The sequence below is a fragment of the Haliotis rufescens genome, unplaced genomic scaffold (genome assembly GCF_023055435.1).
Source record: "Haliotis rufescens isolate VD_foot unplaced genomic scaffold, xgHalRufe1.0.p SCAF_49, whole genome shotgun sequence".
Classification (NCBI taxonomy): Eukaryota; Metazoa; Mollusca; class Gastropoda; order Lepetellida; family Haliotidae; genus Haliotis; species Haliotis rufescens.
In genome coordinates, this window is record NW_025964212.1 from 1924165 (window position 1) to 1944543 (window position 20379).

At 41.7% G+C, this 20379-nt stretch overlaps 2 protein-coding genes across 2 annotated transcripts; one reads left to right on the forward strand and one right to left on the reverse strand.

The window, feature by feature from the left end:
• The first annotated feature begins 1909 nt into the window (after positions 1-1909).
• Positions 1910-5520, forward strand: LOC125372830. Its single transcript, XM_048383486.1, has 3 exons — positions 1910-1929; positions 2660-2768; positions 3724-5520. Exons 1-3 carry the CDS (start codon positions 1910-1912, stop codon positions 5518-5520), a joined length of 1926 nt encoding a protein of 641 aa, XP_048239443.1.
• Positions 5521-5656: 136 nt separating this feature from the next.
• LOC124139030 lies at positions 5657-19725 on the reverse strand. The gene is made up of 7 exons (XM_046506005.2): positions 19569-19725; positions 13658-14020; positions 11601-11984; positions 11254-11295; positions 10989-11042; positions 9928-10018; positions 5657-8173 (listed from the first exon to the last, which is right to left on the reverse strand). The coding sequence occupies exons 1-7, from the start codon at positions 19618-19620 to the stop codon at positions 7627-7629; spliced, it is 1533 nt and encodes a 510-aa protein (XP_046361961.2). The 5' UTR covers positions 19621-19725; the 3' UTR covers positions 5657-7626.
• Positions 19726-20379: the final 654 nt, after the last annotated feature.

Genomic DNA, 20379 nt, shown 5'->3' on the forward strand with positions numbered 1-20379 from the left:
ATGCTTGCCGCTGTTTACCGGTGCTTGCTGATACTTGCAGCTATATAACGGTACTTACCGATGCTTGCTGGTGCTTGTTTGCACGATGCTTGCTGATGCTTTTTGATTTAAAACGTTGCTTACTACATATGCATACCGTAGCTTGCTAATGCTCGTCGCTGTTTGCCGGAAGCTTGTTGATACTTGCTGCTGTTTACCAGTGCTTCTTGATGCTTGTCGATGCATACCGTAGCTTGCTGATGCTTGCCGCTGTTCACCGGTGCTTGTTGATCCTTGCCGATGCATACCGAAGCTTGCTGGTGCTTGTCGCTGTATACAGGTGCTTGCTGATGCTTGCCGTCGTTTACCGGTGCTTGCTGATGCTTGCCGTCGTTTACCGGTGCTTGTTGATGCTAGCTGTCGTTTACCGGTGCTTGTTGATGCTTACCATAGTTTACCGGGGCTTGTTGATGCTTGCCGCCGTTAATGGTGCTCGTTGATGCTTGCCGCTTTTTACCAGTGTTTCTTTATGCTTTACGCTTTATACCGGTGGCTGCTGATGTTGACGCTCTTTATCGCTGCTTGCCGCTGCTGGCGACCTCTCTCGCAATGCATATGCTTCATGCAAAGGAATAACGAAATATCATGCTTATCATACCGAGTATTTAAAGTCATTCCTTCATGAATTTTCAACAAGACATTTATACTCTGTGGTGTAACAGTTTCGTTCAAAATTTATATTATAAATTATCATTATTATGTTGTTATTGTCATTCAGTAGAACTCGTGACGTTGTCCTGCTGTAAAAGTGACGTCGATGAATTTAACCAACAGTATATGGGTATCTTTCTGAAATTTACAGCAGTTACAAAACAAGTATATATTTTAAATGAGCATCGTCATGATGACGGTATCATATAGCCTTAATTCCTACGGACTATCTTGATATAATAGTGACAGTGTATTGCATGCCCCGTATTTCCCTACCATATACAGTAAAATACGGTTATAACGAACTCAAAGGGACCACTAATTGTAGTTCGTTATAAACGTAGTTCATGTTGAGCATATATACAGCATATATACAGCAAATGGCCTGGACTAAGAAATAAGTTATATCGGTCGGTTCGTTATAAGCGTGTTCGTTATAAAAGTAATTTACTGTACATATTGTCTATACAAATGGGTTAATTCAGTTTCAATCCCTGTAACTACTATTAATGATGAACACTCAATGTCATTGAATCCCGGGATTCGAACCCACAGGCACACAGAGTCAGCCATCTAATCCACTCAGCCACCGAGGCTTCCACAAAATGAAGTCCAGATAATGTACTTTGTGTACCAATCGGACAAGCGTAAATTGGCACGGCTCCCATGGCCAAAAGTTATGAACACACAAGGTCATTTAGAAAGTGGTCAAATGTAGCAAATGTATATTTGGAATAACACTTTCTTCGTAAAGTTTGTACCCCTCTGACAATGTACACTTGTCGGAGGGATACACAAAGTATGTGATCTAGACTACCAGTTGTCGGAATTTCATTTTGATGGTAAGATGGCTGACTATATGAGCTGGCGATTAGGTGCCTCACCCTGACAGTGTGTGTTCGAATCCCGAATGGGACTAAGCTAAAAAAATACTATAATCTGTACTTCACTAAGAAAGTATTATCCTAAATATGACATTAATGATGTCAATTAAGACAAGGACATTATGAAGGTAAATGAATTATCTTTATTCCCAAGTAACTGTATAAAATGGCTGATTTTGTTTTGTATAAATCACCCCTACATATAGTTGTTTAGTGTTTCCTTAAATGAGTTCCATGGCTAAAGTTCTGTAACTTTAAAGTTCTATATTTCCAGTTGAACAATTGGTCATATGTTAAATCGGGTCAGATCCGGTATTTAAGTAGTGATAAACCAAATGCCTCAGGGGTGTCCTAGGTCAGGATAACACCCATGAAGATCCGAGTTGGAATCGTTCCTCAGCAACCCTCTTGTCGTAAGAGGCGACTAGCGGGATTGGGTGGTCAGGCTCGTTGACTTGGTTGATGGATGTCATCGTTACCCAGCTCGAGGCTCATGATGTCAATCACTTGATTGTCTGGTCGAGAATCAATATTTACAGACCGCCGCCATATAGCTTGAGTGCGTTAAACTACAAACAATAGACTAGGTTAATGGCATCAGACGTGATGAACCAGATGCCTCTGAACCTACATACCATGGCCACGTCTACACTCACGTATTAGTTTTTGACGGTGGTTTTTTTCACTTCATGATTGCAAACCGCTGAAATAAGCATCAGCATCATTACTGCCATGAAGATGCGTATCCATGGGATTCCGGAGTAGAACAGATCCCCAGCATCCTGTGAATGGCGTACGACCCGTAAATGGATCCGTGGTCTGTTTCGGCAACCTGGATGCCGTTGTACAAAGCGATCTTAGCGCTGAGGGAATCGTGCTTCCCATACATTAAAATAGACTCACGACAGTCGTAGCGCTACAGCAGCTTGCGTGTCATCGTATTCCAATGGCATATTTAATATATGGTGTCTGACTCGGGTATTCTCAAATAGCTGGAATTGTGGATTATGAGGCGTTAAACAACACGCGAACAAACAAACATGTCTGCGATCAGTTTAATCACCATTATATCATTTTCTTTCTAGTCCTACGGGTTTCCTGGCTACCTACAAGAATCCAACCAACCAGGCAATAAGGGCCATTAGTGCTGCCACGCTTGACGGCCAAAGTTCAATCATTGGACACACACTTGTGGTGGGTACATATTTTACTTTAATAATTTTCTTCATGACTACTGTCCTATGATTTGATTTTTGTTTGAATTTAATTTTGGGTACTAAAAACCGTTTAATATTTTTATAATAATAATGAAATTGAGTTCAATGATAATGGTTCATATGACTGTCGAAAAAACTACAAAATTACACTTTCCTTCTATATATCTATAAAAATCGTAAACATATCGGGGGCACGGGTGGCCCAGTCGTCTAAGGCGCCGCGATTCACTGTGCAGAGTTGCGTCCCTTGGGCACGCCAGAAACCTATGATTGTGGGTCCGAATCCCGGTTCGCCCAGATTGTGTTTCTTGGTTTGTCAGCACCATACCCGTGCTCGTGGGTTTCACCGAAGTGGTAAACGTCTGAGACCTGCATCACTTGGGGCTTTCCTCCCACATTAAGCTGACACGCCACGATAGAACTGGAATACTGTTAAAAGCGGCGTTAAACCCAACTCACTCGCGTAAACATATCGAACACAGTTCATCACAAACAATGTTTGTTTGGTTGTTTGGTTGTTGTTCAGCGCCGCACTCAGCAATATTCCAGCTATATTAAGGCGGTCTGTAAATAATCGAGGCTGGACCAGACAATCCCATTAACATCGATCCACGCAATTGGAATACGATGACATGCATCAACCAAGTCAGGGAGTCTGGCAACCCGATCCCGTTAGTCCCCTCATGACAAGAGTGACCTCTTGGTTTGCTGAAAACCTATTCTTATCAGGATCTTCGCGGGTTCGTTTAACAATGAATACTTAGATCATATGTCATCTTTACTATCTGTTTTATATGTACTGAATACAGTGAATATTTTTGGGGGGTATTTTGTCCTCACTGAAAAAGTAACATCCCAATAGATATTCATGACCCCTAACTTTTTTTGTTCAGCATACTTGATTTTATCTTGCTCTTTGTCTTAACCTACAGGTAACTAGGGGTCCTAGCAACGACGTACTTGGATGCTGCGTGATTGGCATCTCTGATGGGTTACGATTTGCTGGCACGCCCAAATCACAGCCCGTTCGAGAAGCTCCTTTCGGCTTCGGGTCAACTTCTTCACAGCCAGTGAAGAGCAACAGTTTCTTTGAAACGCGCCATCCATTCCAAACTCATGCCGCTCAAAGTTTGCCCTTCAGTTCTCATGATGACCCTAAACCTGCGAGTCCTTCCTTCGGGTTTGACATTTCCTCTCTAGGAAACATCCATTCCCAACCATTTGGAGATCACCAGTTTGGTGGTGGTTTTGGGTCGAGCATTGCTGGACCGACCGGGTTGTCTCCCTCAATTTCCAACCTTAAGAAGCCCCCAACACCGCCAGCCTTCCCTGGGGGAATCCATGACACGGATACCGGTTCCCCCCTGTTCGGACCTATTGGGGAAGATGCAAATAGAGTTAAAAATACCTTTGGTTTTGATCTCCATGACTTCACGTCACTATCCGATTCTGATAAATTTATCCCTCGCGATGGTGAGGAAACAGAAGGCCCTGGGTCTGATGGAGGAGATGCTGATCGTGGTCAGGGATATGATGGTAGAGATGCTGGTCAAGGTAACGGAGCTCGTGGAAATTATGATGAAGGTGGTGAGAGGCAGAGCGATTATGATGATGCAAGGGATGCTCAAAGATATAATCCTGCACGTAACCAAGATCGTTACGCTGAGGAAAGACCACGTGCTGCTCTTCATCAAGGCGACAACCAGGGTATATCACAAGGGAGTCCTGGTTCAGATGCTAGGAGCGATCGCGGACAAGATGAAGAATACACTAATGGTCCTGTTTCACCTCAAGCTGGAAGCTATCAACCTGAGAAACAAACAGCTGCTCCTTTAGACGATCTTATCACTAGAGCTTCGACTGAATCCGCTGGTAGCAGTGTTAATGACCCACAGCCTAGCACTCAACAGGTTCCACAACAACCAAATGAAGCTAGCTATGCTAGAGCCACACCAGCTCATCATGCTGACCAACCATATGAAGAAGCTAATGCCAATGTCGTTCACGAACCGACACATCTTGAAAACACACCAGTGCTTCCTCGATCTCCCAACAATAACCCAGGCCCAGTGTATGCAGCAATTGCTAAGGCTGTCGTTACAAATGCTGTCTCTCCGCCTGTTCCTCAAACTACCGATGTAACAGATGCAACTGAATCTGTTCCTAAGAACGCCCCCGTTGTATCAGATCCGGTTCCGTTGCCAAACCCAACAATCCCAACTCCTAATGCACGTGTCATCACGGCAGACATTAATCCTGTTACCCCGTCTATCATTACAAAAGCCCCTGTACAATCAACCGGTTATCTAAACCCTGTTGGAAGCTCCCAATCTCAGACTGGATCCTACGAAGCTTCTCCATCCACAGTCCACAGGGATCAACCCACCAATGACTACTCATCCGACAGCTTCTCTCACAGAGGACACGCCGATGCCAGTCCCGTCCCAAAAGGATCTGATTCATCCTACACTGGTCCTCAGCCACAAGCAACTGCACCCCCAAATGCATTTGGAAGCAAGTCAGACTTTCACAGTAACCACTTTGACCATCCCTCATCGTTTGGTCATGATAGAAATGCCTACGATGAAGCTCACCCTGACATCTCTCAAGACGTTGATGTCCCGAGTCAGGCATACGCTCCTGTCGAATCATCCCTCGACTCCTCTTCCCATGGAGGTGTCCCTAGGGACATTTACGATGTTCCAGCATCACAGCCCTTCCACGGCTAAGTCACACACCCTTACACCACGCCTAGAAGTTTAGCGGCCGCATCCTTTATTTGAACGGTGATGTATCCAGTGACAAGGTAGCCTTTCAGTCTCACAACATTCATCTATATTGAATAACAAACAAAGAACAAACGGAAATAATGAATGATCTTTATTTCTTTCGATGCCTGGTTACTTTCAAGTGTACGAATATTTGTGAGTAAATGTCATGTTAATTTACCAATGGGAATAAACATATGACGCACATATATAGAATTAGAACATACAATACATGGTTCAAAGGATGAACCCGGCCAGCAGGTTATGGTTTGTAATATGTTGCATAACTATCTTTACTGTGACATTTGTATACATCAATGTTTACAGTTTATTGTGATGTTGCAAAATAAAAAATGTGAAAATAAACTTCGGGTGTTTTGTTAAACTTGTGATACGTCATGTAAATACATGATCCGTTACCAGGATTGGGTGGTTTAATTACGTCCCTTGAAAAGAAAGTATACTCTTCAAATTTGAATTTGACCACAAATAATAAATACAACCGTTATCAATACGCTACTGGGCTGAAAACAGCCTAAAAAACATTAAACACATTAGGCCTAAAACACTGTGACATCAACACCAGACACATCACCATCGATTAACCGTTTCTTGTTTTTGTTTCATTTTTTAGCCACCATCAAACATGGGTGTATACTTCATTTTGCCCAGCAGTAAAAATAACAAAACATGACATGACAGATTAATTGTGGTACTATGAAAGAATCGGGTGTTCTTTAAATTCTTTTGAGTAGAATAATATTGAATATATATCATCCACGGGAATAACGGATGCATCGTGATACAAGAAAACCAGAAACAATCTACTGACTTCAATAAACAAGTAATGTACACGTATCTGTCTGCATACGCAGCACATAAGTGAGGAAACCAGCCCTCGTGCGAAAGAAAACAAAAACGTCCGGATGTCCGCTGGTCTTGTTTAAAAACATTTAACTTATTTTAGGATGACAGATCGAACACCTTATTCATAAGTTAATAGAAAAATAGAACAAAATGGGTTAGTTCGCATTTTATTTGTAGGGGCGGGCGTGTAGCCTAGTGACTAAAGCGTTCGCTCGTCACGCCGAAGACCCGGGTTCAATTCACGACATGGGTACAATGTGAAGCCCATTCCTGGTATCCCCTGTGTTATTGCTGAAATATTGCTCAAAACGGCGTAAAACCATACTCACTCACTCACAATTCACATATTATAACTGTATCAAGTGCATTTTTCCTACTCCGAATGCCTTTCACCAAGTGAATTTTCATGGCGCAACTTGACTATTACCCAGGTCAGTGGTTTAGTGTGCGCTCGGTTTTCATTCTCAGCTTCCTTGGGAGTATACAACCCAAGCTGCCGATGGTGGGTGAACAGAGCCATGCGACGAACAAATTCACTTGCCTTAGGAGACTTCAGTGACTGTATGTGGTTCAGTGTGGGGCAGTGCCGGCACCCTAGAAACTCAACACGGTCACCCATCCAACGACTCTTCGCCACCTATGTTGGTCAACTTCTTCTGATTTTGGACCTGTGCGCTGTGCCCTTGACCACGTGCCACCGTCGATTTTACTATAGAGACACGGCACATTAACATACAGCGAGTATGTTCACTGAGTTTGAACCCAAAACAAATTCCCTAAATTTCATTGAAACCTCTGATTGACCAATCAAAATCGAGTATATTCCCAATTCAAGGTCCAATTGATATTAGCCCCTAATTTTCGACGATTTGACCTTTAGTCTAGAATTTTCGACGCATTGGCGTTACACTGTGGATTGACTTACACGACAGTTCGAATTGCGCAGTAATCAAAGTCATACTAGCAGACACCCTTTCGAAGATTTGGCTGTTGATAAATGTTCAGTTGAAAATTGTCACATACAGTAAACTACGCATATAACGAACACGCTTAAAACGAACTGACGGATATAACGAACTGTTTTTTGGCCCCGTCCATTTGCTGTATATATACTGTAAATGTGCTTATAACGAACTACGGTTATAACGAACTAAATTTAGTGACCCCTTTGAGTTCGTTATAACCGTAGTTTACTGTAAATTAGTCTGATGTTTGTTCATTGTCATCCTCCTTCTCAGCAACAACATTGTAAGGGTTCTCTTCGACAGGTTTAGGAGTCGTGTTCTCGTAGATGTTGTCAACCAATGACTTGTCTTCCGTGTTGCCGTTCAGGTGGTCGTAGGCGACGTCACGCTTGTCCTCATCAGTGTCCCGTGAAGCCGACTCCGTGGTGTCGTACGCCGAGTTGTCCGTGCCGATTTTGACCATACCGACCAAACATTTGTCATAACCATCACCCTTGTCCTGGTCAACTATCACGTGGCGAAGGTGATCATAGACGCCGACAGCAGACACGGATGGTGGCTCGTCGGCGAACTTGATGCGGTCGTATATGGGTTCGTCGGTTGATTTAGGTGGAGGGCGGACCTGGAGGGTCACAGACTTCTCAGAGGTTGTGTCAGGCTGTTGGATTGTCACGTTAAGTGTTTCACTGCAACCGCTCTGGGCGCGGAGCCTCCGCTCGACAGCTTCCTTGGAACAAGAGGCGTTCAAGGGAATTGTCTGAAGGTATTTTGTGACATTCGCCCTGGAATATAAGGGGTTAAATATATAAATCAGGAGTCACTGATATATACTACTAAATCTATGGTTAAGGACCACTCGATTATTTTAAATTACCATACTAGTTAATGTGTCATGGCATGGCAGATTAAGTACACTCAGTTATATGAGTGAGTGAGTGAGTTGGATTTAACGCCACTTTTAACAGTATTCCAGTTATATCGCGGCGTGTCAGTGAGGAAAGTGATGCAGGTCTCAGACGTTTACCACTTCGGTGAAACCCACGAGCACGGGTATGGTGCTGACAAACCTAGAAACATAATCGGGGCGAACCGGGATTCGAACCCACAATCATAGGTTTCTGGCGTGCCCAAGGGACGCAACTCTGCACAGCGAATCGCGGCGCCTTAGACGACTGGGCCACCCGTGCCCCCAAGTAATATGAAAAACTCGAGCGTTCCCTAACTGTTTTAGCAGCATTCCACAAACAACTTTGGCTTGGTGAAAACACAATTCATTTATTTGCTGAGGTTACATCTCATCCGAAGACTTGTCACAAATAATACGTGCATCCTGATTGTTCCAGAAAGGCAATTTCTTTGAAAGGCATTTAAAATTTTGAAGTTGGGGTACAAAGGATAAGAATTTATGGATGAACAACTTCTTTATTACAAGTAAGAGCGACGTTTCGGTGTAGGTTCTAACACCGTTATCCAGCAAGTGCTTGCTTGATAACGGTGTTAGAACCTACCCCGAGTTACGCCATTGCTCAGCTAGTGTTGATGTGACTCGGTTCCTAACAGCAAAGCTTGCATTCGTCACCACTCGCTCCTTTCCGTAACCTGAAAGAAGACTCGTAACCCTATCGATAAATGTTATGTGCGAAAATACGACAAACCAATCAGAATGCGCGTATGATTTCAAGATCTTCGTCAAAGAATCCCTGAGAAATAATTTTTGAATTTACATATGGCTTGCATCTAAAAATATACCCAAGACACAGTTAAATATGTTCAAGCATACTGTATAATTCCGCATGTCCCGATGTGCTTTAAATTGCATCTGAAATATACATAATATACGGGGAAATATATATGAACCCTTACGCAAAGATTTGACAATTGTTTTAGGTATGCCCGTTTACGCTAAGACGGAACCCGGTCACAAAAATGGCCACGAGAGGGGCACGAGTCGCTGTTCGGCTTGTCCCGGAATAACACGAGTTGGTCACGAATGCTTGAGCTTGGTGATGGGTGAAAGGTTGTTATCGGCCTGTGTGCAAAACCCCTGTCCGATATCATCTCGGGTACCGTCAGTCTTTCTGAACTATTTTTTTACTTAATTACACAAAAGTATAAGAAAGTGAGTTGTATTCAGAAAGAGTAAATCAACAATACAAACTTGAACACCAATATGTAATTTGATGACATACTGCCCCATGGTGATTTAAAATGGCCAAATGACTTGTACAAACAGTATTACGTTTAAAGTGTTAACGCTCCATACAGACGTAACAGCGCTACTAGTGAGTGAGTGAGTATGGTTTTACGCCGCTTTTAGCAATATTCCAGCAATATCACGGCGGGCGGGCGGGCGGGGGGGAGACACCGGAAATGGGTTTCACACATTGTACCCATGTCGGGAATCGAACCCGGGTCTTCGGCGTGACGAGCGAACGCTTTAACCACTAGGCTACCCGACCGCCCCAACAGCGCTACCAGCTCGGGTAGGTGTTGACAGACTGGATGGTTGTAGATGGAAATTATGTTGAAAACTTACCGCCTCTTCCAAATTATGACACCAGCCAAAACTGCAGCTAGGACCAACAGCACACCCACGCCCCCTATCACCGCCGTCACAGAGGCATTATCTGAAACGTCACAAAATGGATCAGTGGGTGAATTATGTTTTACGCCGCATGCAGCAATCTGCAAGTTAGTGGTTGATAGCATGAGCAACGATCACGCAGTCGGGACATGTGAGTTCGATCCCACACTTTAACCACCTGATCCACAGATTCTGACAAGGGCGTTGTATCAGGGATCATTTTCCCCCTGATTCATTAGGTCGCCATGAGGTAGAACTACTCACTGAAAATTTAAGTAAAGTCACGCACAGCATGTTGATAAAGCACGTAATAGTTTACGGCTGAATATCAATTTATTTTGACATACTTCGATCAAAAACAACCACACCCGTGAACATCCGGGGTAGAATAGGTCTTCAGCAACCCATGCTTGCCGTAAGAGGCGACTATGCTTGTCGTGAGAGGCGCCCGGGATCGGGTGGTCAGGCTCGCTGACTGGGTTGATGCATGTCATCCTACCCCAATTGCGTAGATCGTTAATGATGGTATCAATCACTGGATGGTCATGATCAGGTCCAGACTCGATTACTAGTATTTATGTACCGCCGCCATATAGCTTGAATATTGCTTAGTGCGGCGTTAAACAGCAAACAAAAAAACAAAAAACCAGTCATGATCTATCAACTGACATCGTTCAGTGACGAAACACCCCAAAAACCGTGTTAGTTATGTATTTTCACTGTTAGTGGATATTTTAATTATCTTTTGGTAATTTGGTATGACTTTCTTCACAACTAGCTAAATTTGATATATATACCATGACAAATATACCAAATGCCCAATCATGTTAATTGTGTTATTAAATTACTGGTTATAGCAAAAATGAATTAGGAAATTATCTCAAAATTCATCAAGTACATATTCAATGGTATGAGTAAAGCCAAGTGTGTGTTTTTTTATGAACCTCCATCCGCGTGTATGTGGTGTACTCAAACATTTACAGTAGGAGTTAAAGATATGTTCATATATTTACCTGTAGTGTTGATAACCTTTCTATCACCAGAGGGCCAATCATCTCCCCACCATGCTTTGAAAAAAAACAAATTTTAACTTTTTTAATTGTAACTGTAATAATAATTATTAATTAACAAAATTGTTTATTTATACTCTATATGTCAATGATAGGAATGACAGTGTCTTACAAATGAATCAATCATTGATATCATTAGAGTAAGAATGTATCAACAGTATTGTTTTATGGTTAACAGTATGGTGTATAATACATGTGCTATACATACCATTTTCTAGAGATCCACAACGAAGTTCAAGTTCCGTGTCCTCTGAAAAAGATTATTATTAATATGTATTAATATGCGCCAAATGTGTGCTGTTTCTAACATACATAAGATAGATATAACACAATTGACCCATTTGTATAACATTGTAAATACAACACTATAACGAATGTCGCTCTTGTACAATAAATCAATTGGCGTTACTTTAATGTATAATAAATGTATAATAAGACATATGCATGTAAGCGACTAGCTACGCTGCTTTGGATCATCGATACTTGATACGGTACGAGTTCAATATTTAAAGGTCACAAAGTTATAAAGATGAAAAGCTGTAAACTTTTACACACCAGCTTCTACATGAATCCACACATATCCAGGAAGATTTTCTGGAACTATGTTCAGAAGTAGGTCAATAGGGGTCAAGGACATTCCTATATTTGTTACCGAGGAGAGGAATGTTCGTCTTCCATACGGACCACAGGTGATATTGGTGACGTGACCTCCACTCTGCCGTATGAGGACACTTGAGCATATCCCTCCAATTTTGTCGAAGCGAACATCGAGAGCGTTGATGGTGACGTTGACGGGGGTGGATGACGTTACTGGTTCCACTCTACATGAGAACTGTTTAACTTTGTCAGAGCTACGTATGTAGAGGTCAGGGTCAAAGGCAAGAAACACAGACTTTCCTCGGGTTGAGCCAACAGTGTCAAAATCAACCATTTCCGTTTCTGTGTGGAAAGAAATTGTGGTCAAGAAATCATCATAATCATTTTGAAAGTGTCAACGATTTTACCTGTACTCTATTATAAAAAAATATGAACACAATGTACTTAATTAATAACAATAACGTTTAAACTCGAAAATTCGCAAAAAATGGGTTACAATTTATATTATGTTATACTACTCAAAATAAGTTAAAGAACACCCGATTTTCTCATATGACAATAGTTTAACTGTCATATGAAAACATCGGGTGTTCTTCAACATCTTTTGAGTAGTATAAATCACAGAAACCCCGTAAGGTGGACGTTAACGCTCCCACTGAACGAAGCATTGTTAATACACCTTGTATAGGTGGGAAAAGTCGTCCGGAAAGCGGAGAGTCTGGAATATCGGGGTGTGGACTAAAAGAGGATTCACTTCAGCATGTGAGTCTTCATTAATAAGAATATTCCGTTGGCACATTTGTTAAATAAAGCTCAAGTCATGATTGTGACCCGATTGACATTTGAAATAAACTGAATAAATTTTTGTTCAAATATATAACCAAAGAGCTTTCAAGAAAGCCGTTTCAAAAAGGATATTCCAAAACAAAACTTATATCCCGTCTTGCTAAATTGACATGATGTCATTGTCACGTTACTGTTAAATACTAATATTTTAAACATCAGTATCAAAACTACATGAAAAAGCGTGAGTGAGTTAGGTTAAGGGCTCTTTTTCTACCATTTCAAATATTTCACGGCGTTGCATGAATAAAATGGGGGGGGGGGGGGGGGGGGGGGACAAAATATGCTGAATGGTTAAACGTACACTTTTGACATTACCCGTCAACATGGTAATTACAGATAGTCTTCGAACGCTAATTTAAAGCGTTGGTTAATTTCCAACCAAGGCCTACATTTTACGTTGACTATTTTCTCCACACCACACCACACTATTCACGAAAGTTACAACTCAAGGATATCACTGTGACGTATCAAGGTCACGTGTTCCTTTAGGTCTCCCAACCTTAGGGTATCGATCGATGGCTTCCTCGAAGCCGCGCCCTAGTAACATACGGCCTTCGTGGTCTAGTGAAACAGAACGTCTTCCCGGTGAGTGGAATATCAGTGGTTCGATGCCCGGCCGCTTCATACCGTAAGACGTTAAAAGTTGGCACTTGTTGTTACCTTGCCTGACGCTCGGTATTAAGGAAATAAAACTCGGACTTGTCGGCTCGTTGTCAGTATACTGTGTCAGAGTGTATTCATGTTAAAACAGTGGCATGGTATATCGGGGGCAGGGATGTGTAGAAACGGCTTCATAATTAGTCGAGACAAGAACAAGGACACACACACACTCCAGCGCACGCATGCACGCACGTACAATAAAATCCCGCCTCTACACCTGTTGACATACCTGATGACCTGATGACCTGCTTGCCGTAAAAGGCGACTATTCTTGTCGTAATAGGCGACTAACGGGATCGGGTGGTCAGGCTCGCTGACTTGGTTGATGCAATCATCGTATCCCAATTGCGTGGATCGATGCTCATGATGTTAATCACTGGATTGTCTGGTCCAGACTCGATTATTTACAGACCGCCGTCATACAGCTGTAATAGTGCTGTGTGCGGCACTTAACAACAAACAAACACAGAAAAAACAGTCATGATCTATCATACCCAAACCAAACATACCTGATATGCAGCTGAACCTGATCGACGAGAAGGATGACAGTGTACGCGTCGATAACGTGCACGCCTCCTGGACTCTGTCTGTGTAATAGGAACAGTTGTATTTGCCAGAACAGCGTTCATACAGGGACCTCATGTATATGTTCTTGAAGGGAAAGGTGCAGTCATACACGTCATCTTCTTTGCAGCAGAACTTGGTGTTGAACTTGCAGGTGTTGACGGCAATGCTTGGACAGAGAGACTCCTTCCTCTTGAAACCGTGGACAGCCGATATGATGGCCAGTCGGTCAGTCGTTCCACAGGTCAGTTCATGACGAGAACAGGGTCCCTGGCCGTAGCAGGCGTTAGACATGCCAAAATGAAAACCTGGTTTACATTAAGACATGGGTTAGTAAATGTTGGTTCACATTATGAGTGAGTGAGTATGGTTTTAAGCCGCTTTTAGCAATATTCCAGTAATATCCTGGCGGGCGACATCAGAAATGGGCTTCACACATCGTGGTGAATCGAGTCCGGGATTTCGGCGTGACGAAAGAACACATGCACTACTAGGCTACCCCAGGCTACGTCATTGATAAAATTATTGCAACCATGCTACAACATCCTGTAAAGCGGTCAAATCTGGCCCAGACAAATTTGACCTAAGGAGGAAGTGGACATGTTTTCGGGGCACCATGATATACAATCTGCCAAGTCACACACTGTAACCTCCCTATCCTCACCATCAGGCACTCGCGACAAGCAATGGGCATTCTGACCGAGTAAGACATGAGTTGGCGACGGCTGTATTATGACAGTAGTCGACGTACACCTTTAAAGGGGAAGTGTACACGCAAAAATCACTTTCTTTCTTTTTCTAAACAAAACGCAATTTTAGAATTAGTTAGTATCTGTGTTTGAAAATATACACTCATTTTTTTCACAGTGAAAGTAGGGAGCTCACAATCGTGTGAAAATGATATGGCGTTATGAGGCCTTCGTTTTTTCAAGCTAAACAGGCCTGAGTTATCTCCCTTAGATTATGACGTAATTGGTGCCATTTCAACTGGGTCCCTGTCTATTCTCAACGCAAAAGATATCAAGTACCAGTTTGCGGTAAAACAACATGGCCTACGACACACTCCGGCGCAGTGGTGACTCAGCATAACACTATGCTGGCTGGCATCTGAGACGCAAGAATCACACGCCTGTACCTACACCACGTGAAGCGGCTCTAACAAAGCATGATGACGTCATAATGTTTATCAATTGGCACCAATGACGTCATATTGAAAGGGGCATAAGCCATGGTGTTTTTGTTATAGAAATAGAACACTTGATAAATGTGAAAAATATAAATAGTTTTAATGCGAAAAATATGTTAATTAATTGTGATATTTTTATATTTTTGTCTATGACATTTCTAGGTTAACATTTTTAATGTGGAAAAAGTACAAGAAAAATAGGTTCATTTCCGTGTGAACTTGCCCTTTGAGGCCTTTGACAATGTCGAATCTGGTCCACACAAGCCAATTGCTGACAGCAGGAGAAAGTGGTCATGTTGTTGGGGTTGTGAGCTCGATATTGTCAGCAGCACGGCTCCAATGAATACTACTACAACTACTACTGCTACTACTACAACTACTACTTCTACTACTACTACTGCTGCTGCTACTACTACCACTGCTACTATTACTACTACTATTACTGCTACCACTTTCACTACCACGTCGTCTTGTACTCATACAAATACTGTTATTACTACTGCTACTTATACAACTACTACTACTACTACTACTACTACTACTACTGCCACTACCGTTACTACTTCTCCTCCTCTTACTACTACTACTACTACTACTACTACTACTACTACAGTACTACTACTACTGCTACTACTACTACTTCTGCTTCCACCACTACAATTTTAACTACTACTACTAGAAACAACTACTACTATTACTAGAGTACTAGTAGTTCCACTACAACTGCTACTCCTACAACTACTATTACTACGAATTACTAACTACTACAACTGCAACTACAACTATCACAGCTACTACTGCTTCTACTACTACCACTTCAACTACTGCTTCTACTATTGCTACCACTACTATATCTACGACTACCACTTCTACTATTACTACTGTTTCTACTACTGCTGCTACTACAACTGTACCTCATACTACTGCTACTACTACTTCTACTTCTTATAATACTTTATTACAGTTATTAACCCTGCTACTACTACTACTACTACTACTACTACTACTACTACTACTACTACTACGTTGTAATACCAACTTTGACATCACATTTTCTTTAATAATAACAACTTAAACCTATTCCTGGTGCCACTGTTGGAACAAAGGACTGCTAACGTGTATTGGATATATATCTAGATGGGCTGAAGGCCTCGAGCTTCTGTAACGCATTCAATGATCATCCACGTTCGAGGTGACTTCCTGCGGTTATATGAGAACGAGTTATTTCCTGGCCGGATGCCCCCGGGTCGCCTCACACCGTGCTGCACAGACCCATGTGACACTGGCGGTGCACAGCGTGTGACTGTGATTATGACGCCTGACCCACATGTGACAGGTCTGACTACACACTGTACGCATTCTGAGGACTGTGTGTTTGTTTGGTGTTTAACGCTGCACTCAGCAACATCCCAGCGATCTGTAATTAATCGAGTCTGGACCAGACAATCAAGTGATTGACATCATGAGCACCGCATGTGATCGATTAAATGCATCAACCAGGGCAGCGAGCCTAAACACCTGATCCCTTCAGTCGCCTCTAAGACAAGCATGGGTTGCTTACCAAATCTGACCCGGATCTTCACATGTCTTCTGTATTTGTATTTCAGTTCTCAGAAGACCCGTGAAGATCCGGGGTAGAATTAGTCTTCAGCAACCCATGCTTGCCGTACAAGGCGAGTATGCTTGTCGTAAGGGGCGACTAACGGGATCGGGTGGTCAGGCTCGCTGACTTGGTTGAAGCATGTCATCGTATCCCAATTGCGTGGATCGATGCTCATGATGTCATATACTGGACTGTCTGATCTTTCAGACCGCCGTCATATAGCTCGTCATATATGCTTAGTGCGTCGTTAAACAACAAACAAACAAAAAATAATGGTGTCAGTCAGTGCCGTGTCTGGTTCAGACATTTATTAATAGCTAGCCGTCATATAGCTGAAATATTGAGTGCGGCTTTAAACAAGAAACAAACTGATAGTTATGTGAGATTGTCAGGCCAAACATGTTAAAACCGGACAATGTTGTGCATTAAAATGTGAAGAAACAACTACCAGATAGCTAACTGTTCAAAATCGTTAAAGCAGTGTGGCACATACAAAAACATACACTTTGTTGGTTATGAGATTCACATGAAATATCCCATGTATGGGCTGGTTCTTTGTTCAGATTAGACCTAGTTTTATATTAGACGACAATAATTAACAATGATGACCATTCCCCAACACTGAATCTTTGTCAATTACCAAGATTGTCAGAAGGGATGCAAGCGTGACAATTCGAAAGCAAAGTCCGCATATTTCTCATGTTTTCCCGAATCTTGTCAATGACATTTGTGCCAAAAGGGACTGAAATTCAGTGATAAAACTGATTTCACTGGATTTATCAAAAAGGACAAGATCAATCTGTTGGCCTGAATAGGTCTGAGACTGTATACGGGCCTATTCCAAATACGTTTATATTTACTATTTTCCATGACGCCTTCTACATATTCTGGGTCGTACAATGGATGGACATTTGTGTCAAAACCACAAGCATGGCGAAGACATAAAAAAAAGGATCGAGACACTCCATCATGTCGCTCAGGCTGTGTTTGTGCCAAAGCTGGGCATCCACTGACAATGTGTTGGACAGTCTCATTAAATTCATTGCATAATCTATTTCATATTGGCATTTTGATGCAAAATCACACATTGACGGTTTCGAGCGGGAAGTGACTGGTCCGGAGCTGCAAACATGAGCAATTTTTGTTTCACTTTTCAGGCCAGCCGACTTCATCCATGCGAAGGCCTCTGCATGATTGCTCTGTTTCTCAACACACAGCAAATAAACTCGATGCAGTGGTTGTTCAGTGCGCCTCTCCTTGAAAAACTGAGTATTGGACCGATTTGATATCGCACTTCACTTGGTTGACGCTCATTTCTGTAACGTCCAGCAGTACAGAACCATCAACAAAATCTTCATTGACATTGAGGTTATGTCCCACATCCTTGGCTCGTTTAAGTAAACTGAGGAATGCCTTGTTTTCACCATGATTCATGAGTCATGACATGCTTCACGAGAGAATTCTCAGACCAATAAATGTGTGCAAAGCTGCACGATACAATTCTATGATAAAGAGCTTCCACGTTAATCGAAGCACGCTCTCCCGTTATAATTGATGAAATAAGCGAGGGTGGTATATTTGATTTTCACTGTAGACATGTTCAGATATGTACTTGACTGTATACTGTAGACATGTTCTGATATGTACTTGATTTACAATGTAGACATGTTTGGATATGTACTTGACTGTACAATGTAGACATGGTCTGATATGTACTTGACTGTACAATGTAGACATGTTCAGATATGTACTTGACTTACAATGTAGACATGTTCAGATATATACTTGACTGTACACTGTAGACATGTTCAGATATGTACTTGACTGTACACTGTAGACATGTTCAGATATATACTTGACTAGCAATGTCGACATGTTCAGATATGTACTTGACTTACAATGTAGACATGTTCAGATATGTACTTGACTTACACTGTAGACATGTTCAGATATGTACTTGACTGTACACTGTAGACATGTTCAGATATGTACTTGACTAACAATGTCGACATGTTCAGATATGTACTTGACTTACAATGTAGACATGTTCAGATATGTACTTGACTTACACTGTAGACATGTTCAGATATGTACTTGACTGTACACTGTAGACATGTTCAGATATGTACTTGACTGTACACTGTAGACATGTTCATATATGCATTTGACTTACAATGTAGACATGTTCAGATATATACTTGACTTACAATGTAGACATGTTCAGATATGTACTTGACTGTACACTGTAGACATGTTCAGATATGTACTTGACTGTACAATGTAGACATGTTCAGATATGTACTTGACTGTACAATATAGACATGTTTAGACATGTACTTGACTGTACACTGTAGACATGTTCAGATATGTACTTGACTTACAATGTAGACATGTTCAGATATGTACTTGACTGTACACTGTAGACATGTTCAGATATGACTTGACTTACAATGTAGACATGTTCAGATATACATTTTGCAAATAGGTTTAAGGTTTCTTAAGATATACATGCTAACCAGCTGCTCACTTTAATATACCAATTAACAACTGGAACGACAGACGCACATATTCGGAATGGAAAAGGATCTAACGAATGCTAGAATGATAGATAAGATAGATAGAAGGATTGGTAGAAGAAAGTATTGAAGGATATGCATGACATATCGACGATTGATAGACGGATACACATAAGGATTGGTAGAGGTCAATATAGAACGATGTATAATGGCATATAGAAGATTGACAGACTTGTAGAAGAAAATACAGAATGGTAGAACGACAGATAAGATAATAGACGGATAGAAATATGATTGGTAGAAGGAAATATGGAAGAGTATTCTAATACAAAGGAGAGCTTGACGAATAGATGTGTGGATTGTAGAAGGATAAATCAACGGGTAGAATTACACATCGAAAGGTACTGACAGATCGAAGGAATGACATACAAGTGTGAGATCCATCGAGGCATACACACATGAGCTAACGTTGTCGTATCGCTACAAATTATTGATATTAATTTCGTGAGACACATTGAGTAAACGTATGAAACTTATTTAACAATGCTTACCTGAACTTTGCCAAAATACTGCAAAAAGTATCACAATAACACAAGTGTCCATTGTTATGAGTTGCGGTGGGTGTTTATGTTTTATGGACAGACCTCTGATCCCAAGCTGAAGACGGAAGCATGACCCTGGGGCTACTGTGGCATGCGTTCAACTTTCCTCCTAATTAGTCCCCGTGAGCACCAAGTGCTTGACTCTGAGTCAGTGCTGTATTTATAGAAATGACTTCGTCTGGGAGGACGAATGCACGTGAGGAATGACGTGACGTGGTTTGTTTTGTTTTTTTACGAATAAATAAACATTAAAGAAAACAACAATATGATATTTGAAAATCCCATTTAAGAAATAATGAGTGAGTGAGTGAGTGAGTGAGTGAGTTGGGTTTAACGCCGCTTTTAACAGTATTCCAGTTATATCACGGCGTTTCAGCTTAATGTGGGAGGAAAGCCCCAAGCGATGCAGGTCTCAGGCGTTTACCAATTCGGTGAAACCCACGAGCACGGATATGGTGCTGACAAACCTAGAAACATAATCTGGATTCGAACCCACAATCATAGGTTTCTGGCGAGCCCAAGGGACGCAACTCTACACATCGAATCGCGGCGCCTTAGACGACTGGGCCACCCGTGCCCACCATTTAAGAAATAATTCCCACTTGACAGTATATGCGGAATATTATTTACAAGGGAAACGAAACTGTGGATATATACTTATGATTCATATACAATTTCGCCACTACGTACTTTTGTTTTTAATATTTAAACGCCAGTTTGCGTTAGCTTTGGCCCGTTCATGTGTTTGTAAGGTTTAAAA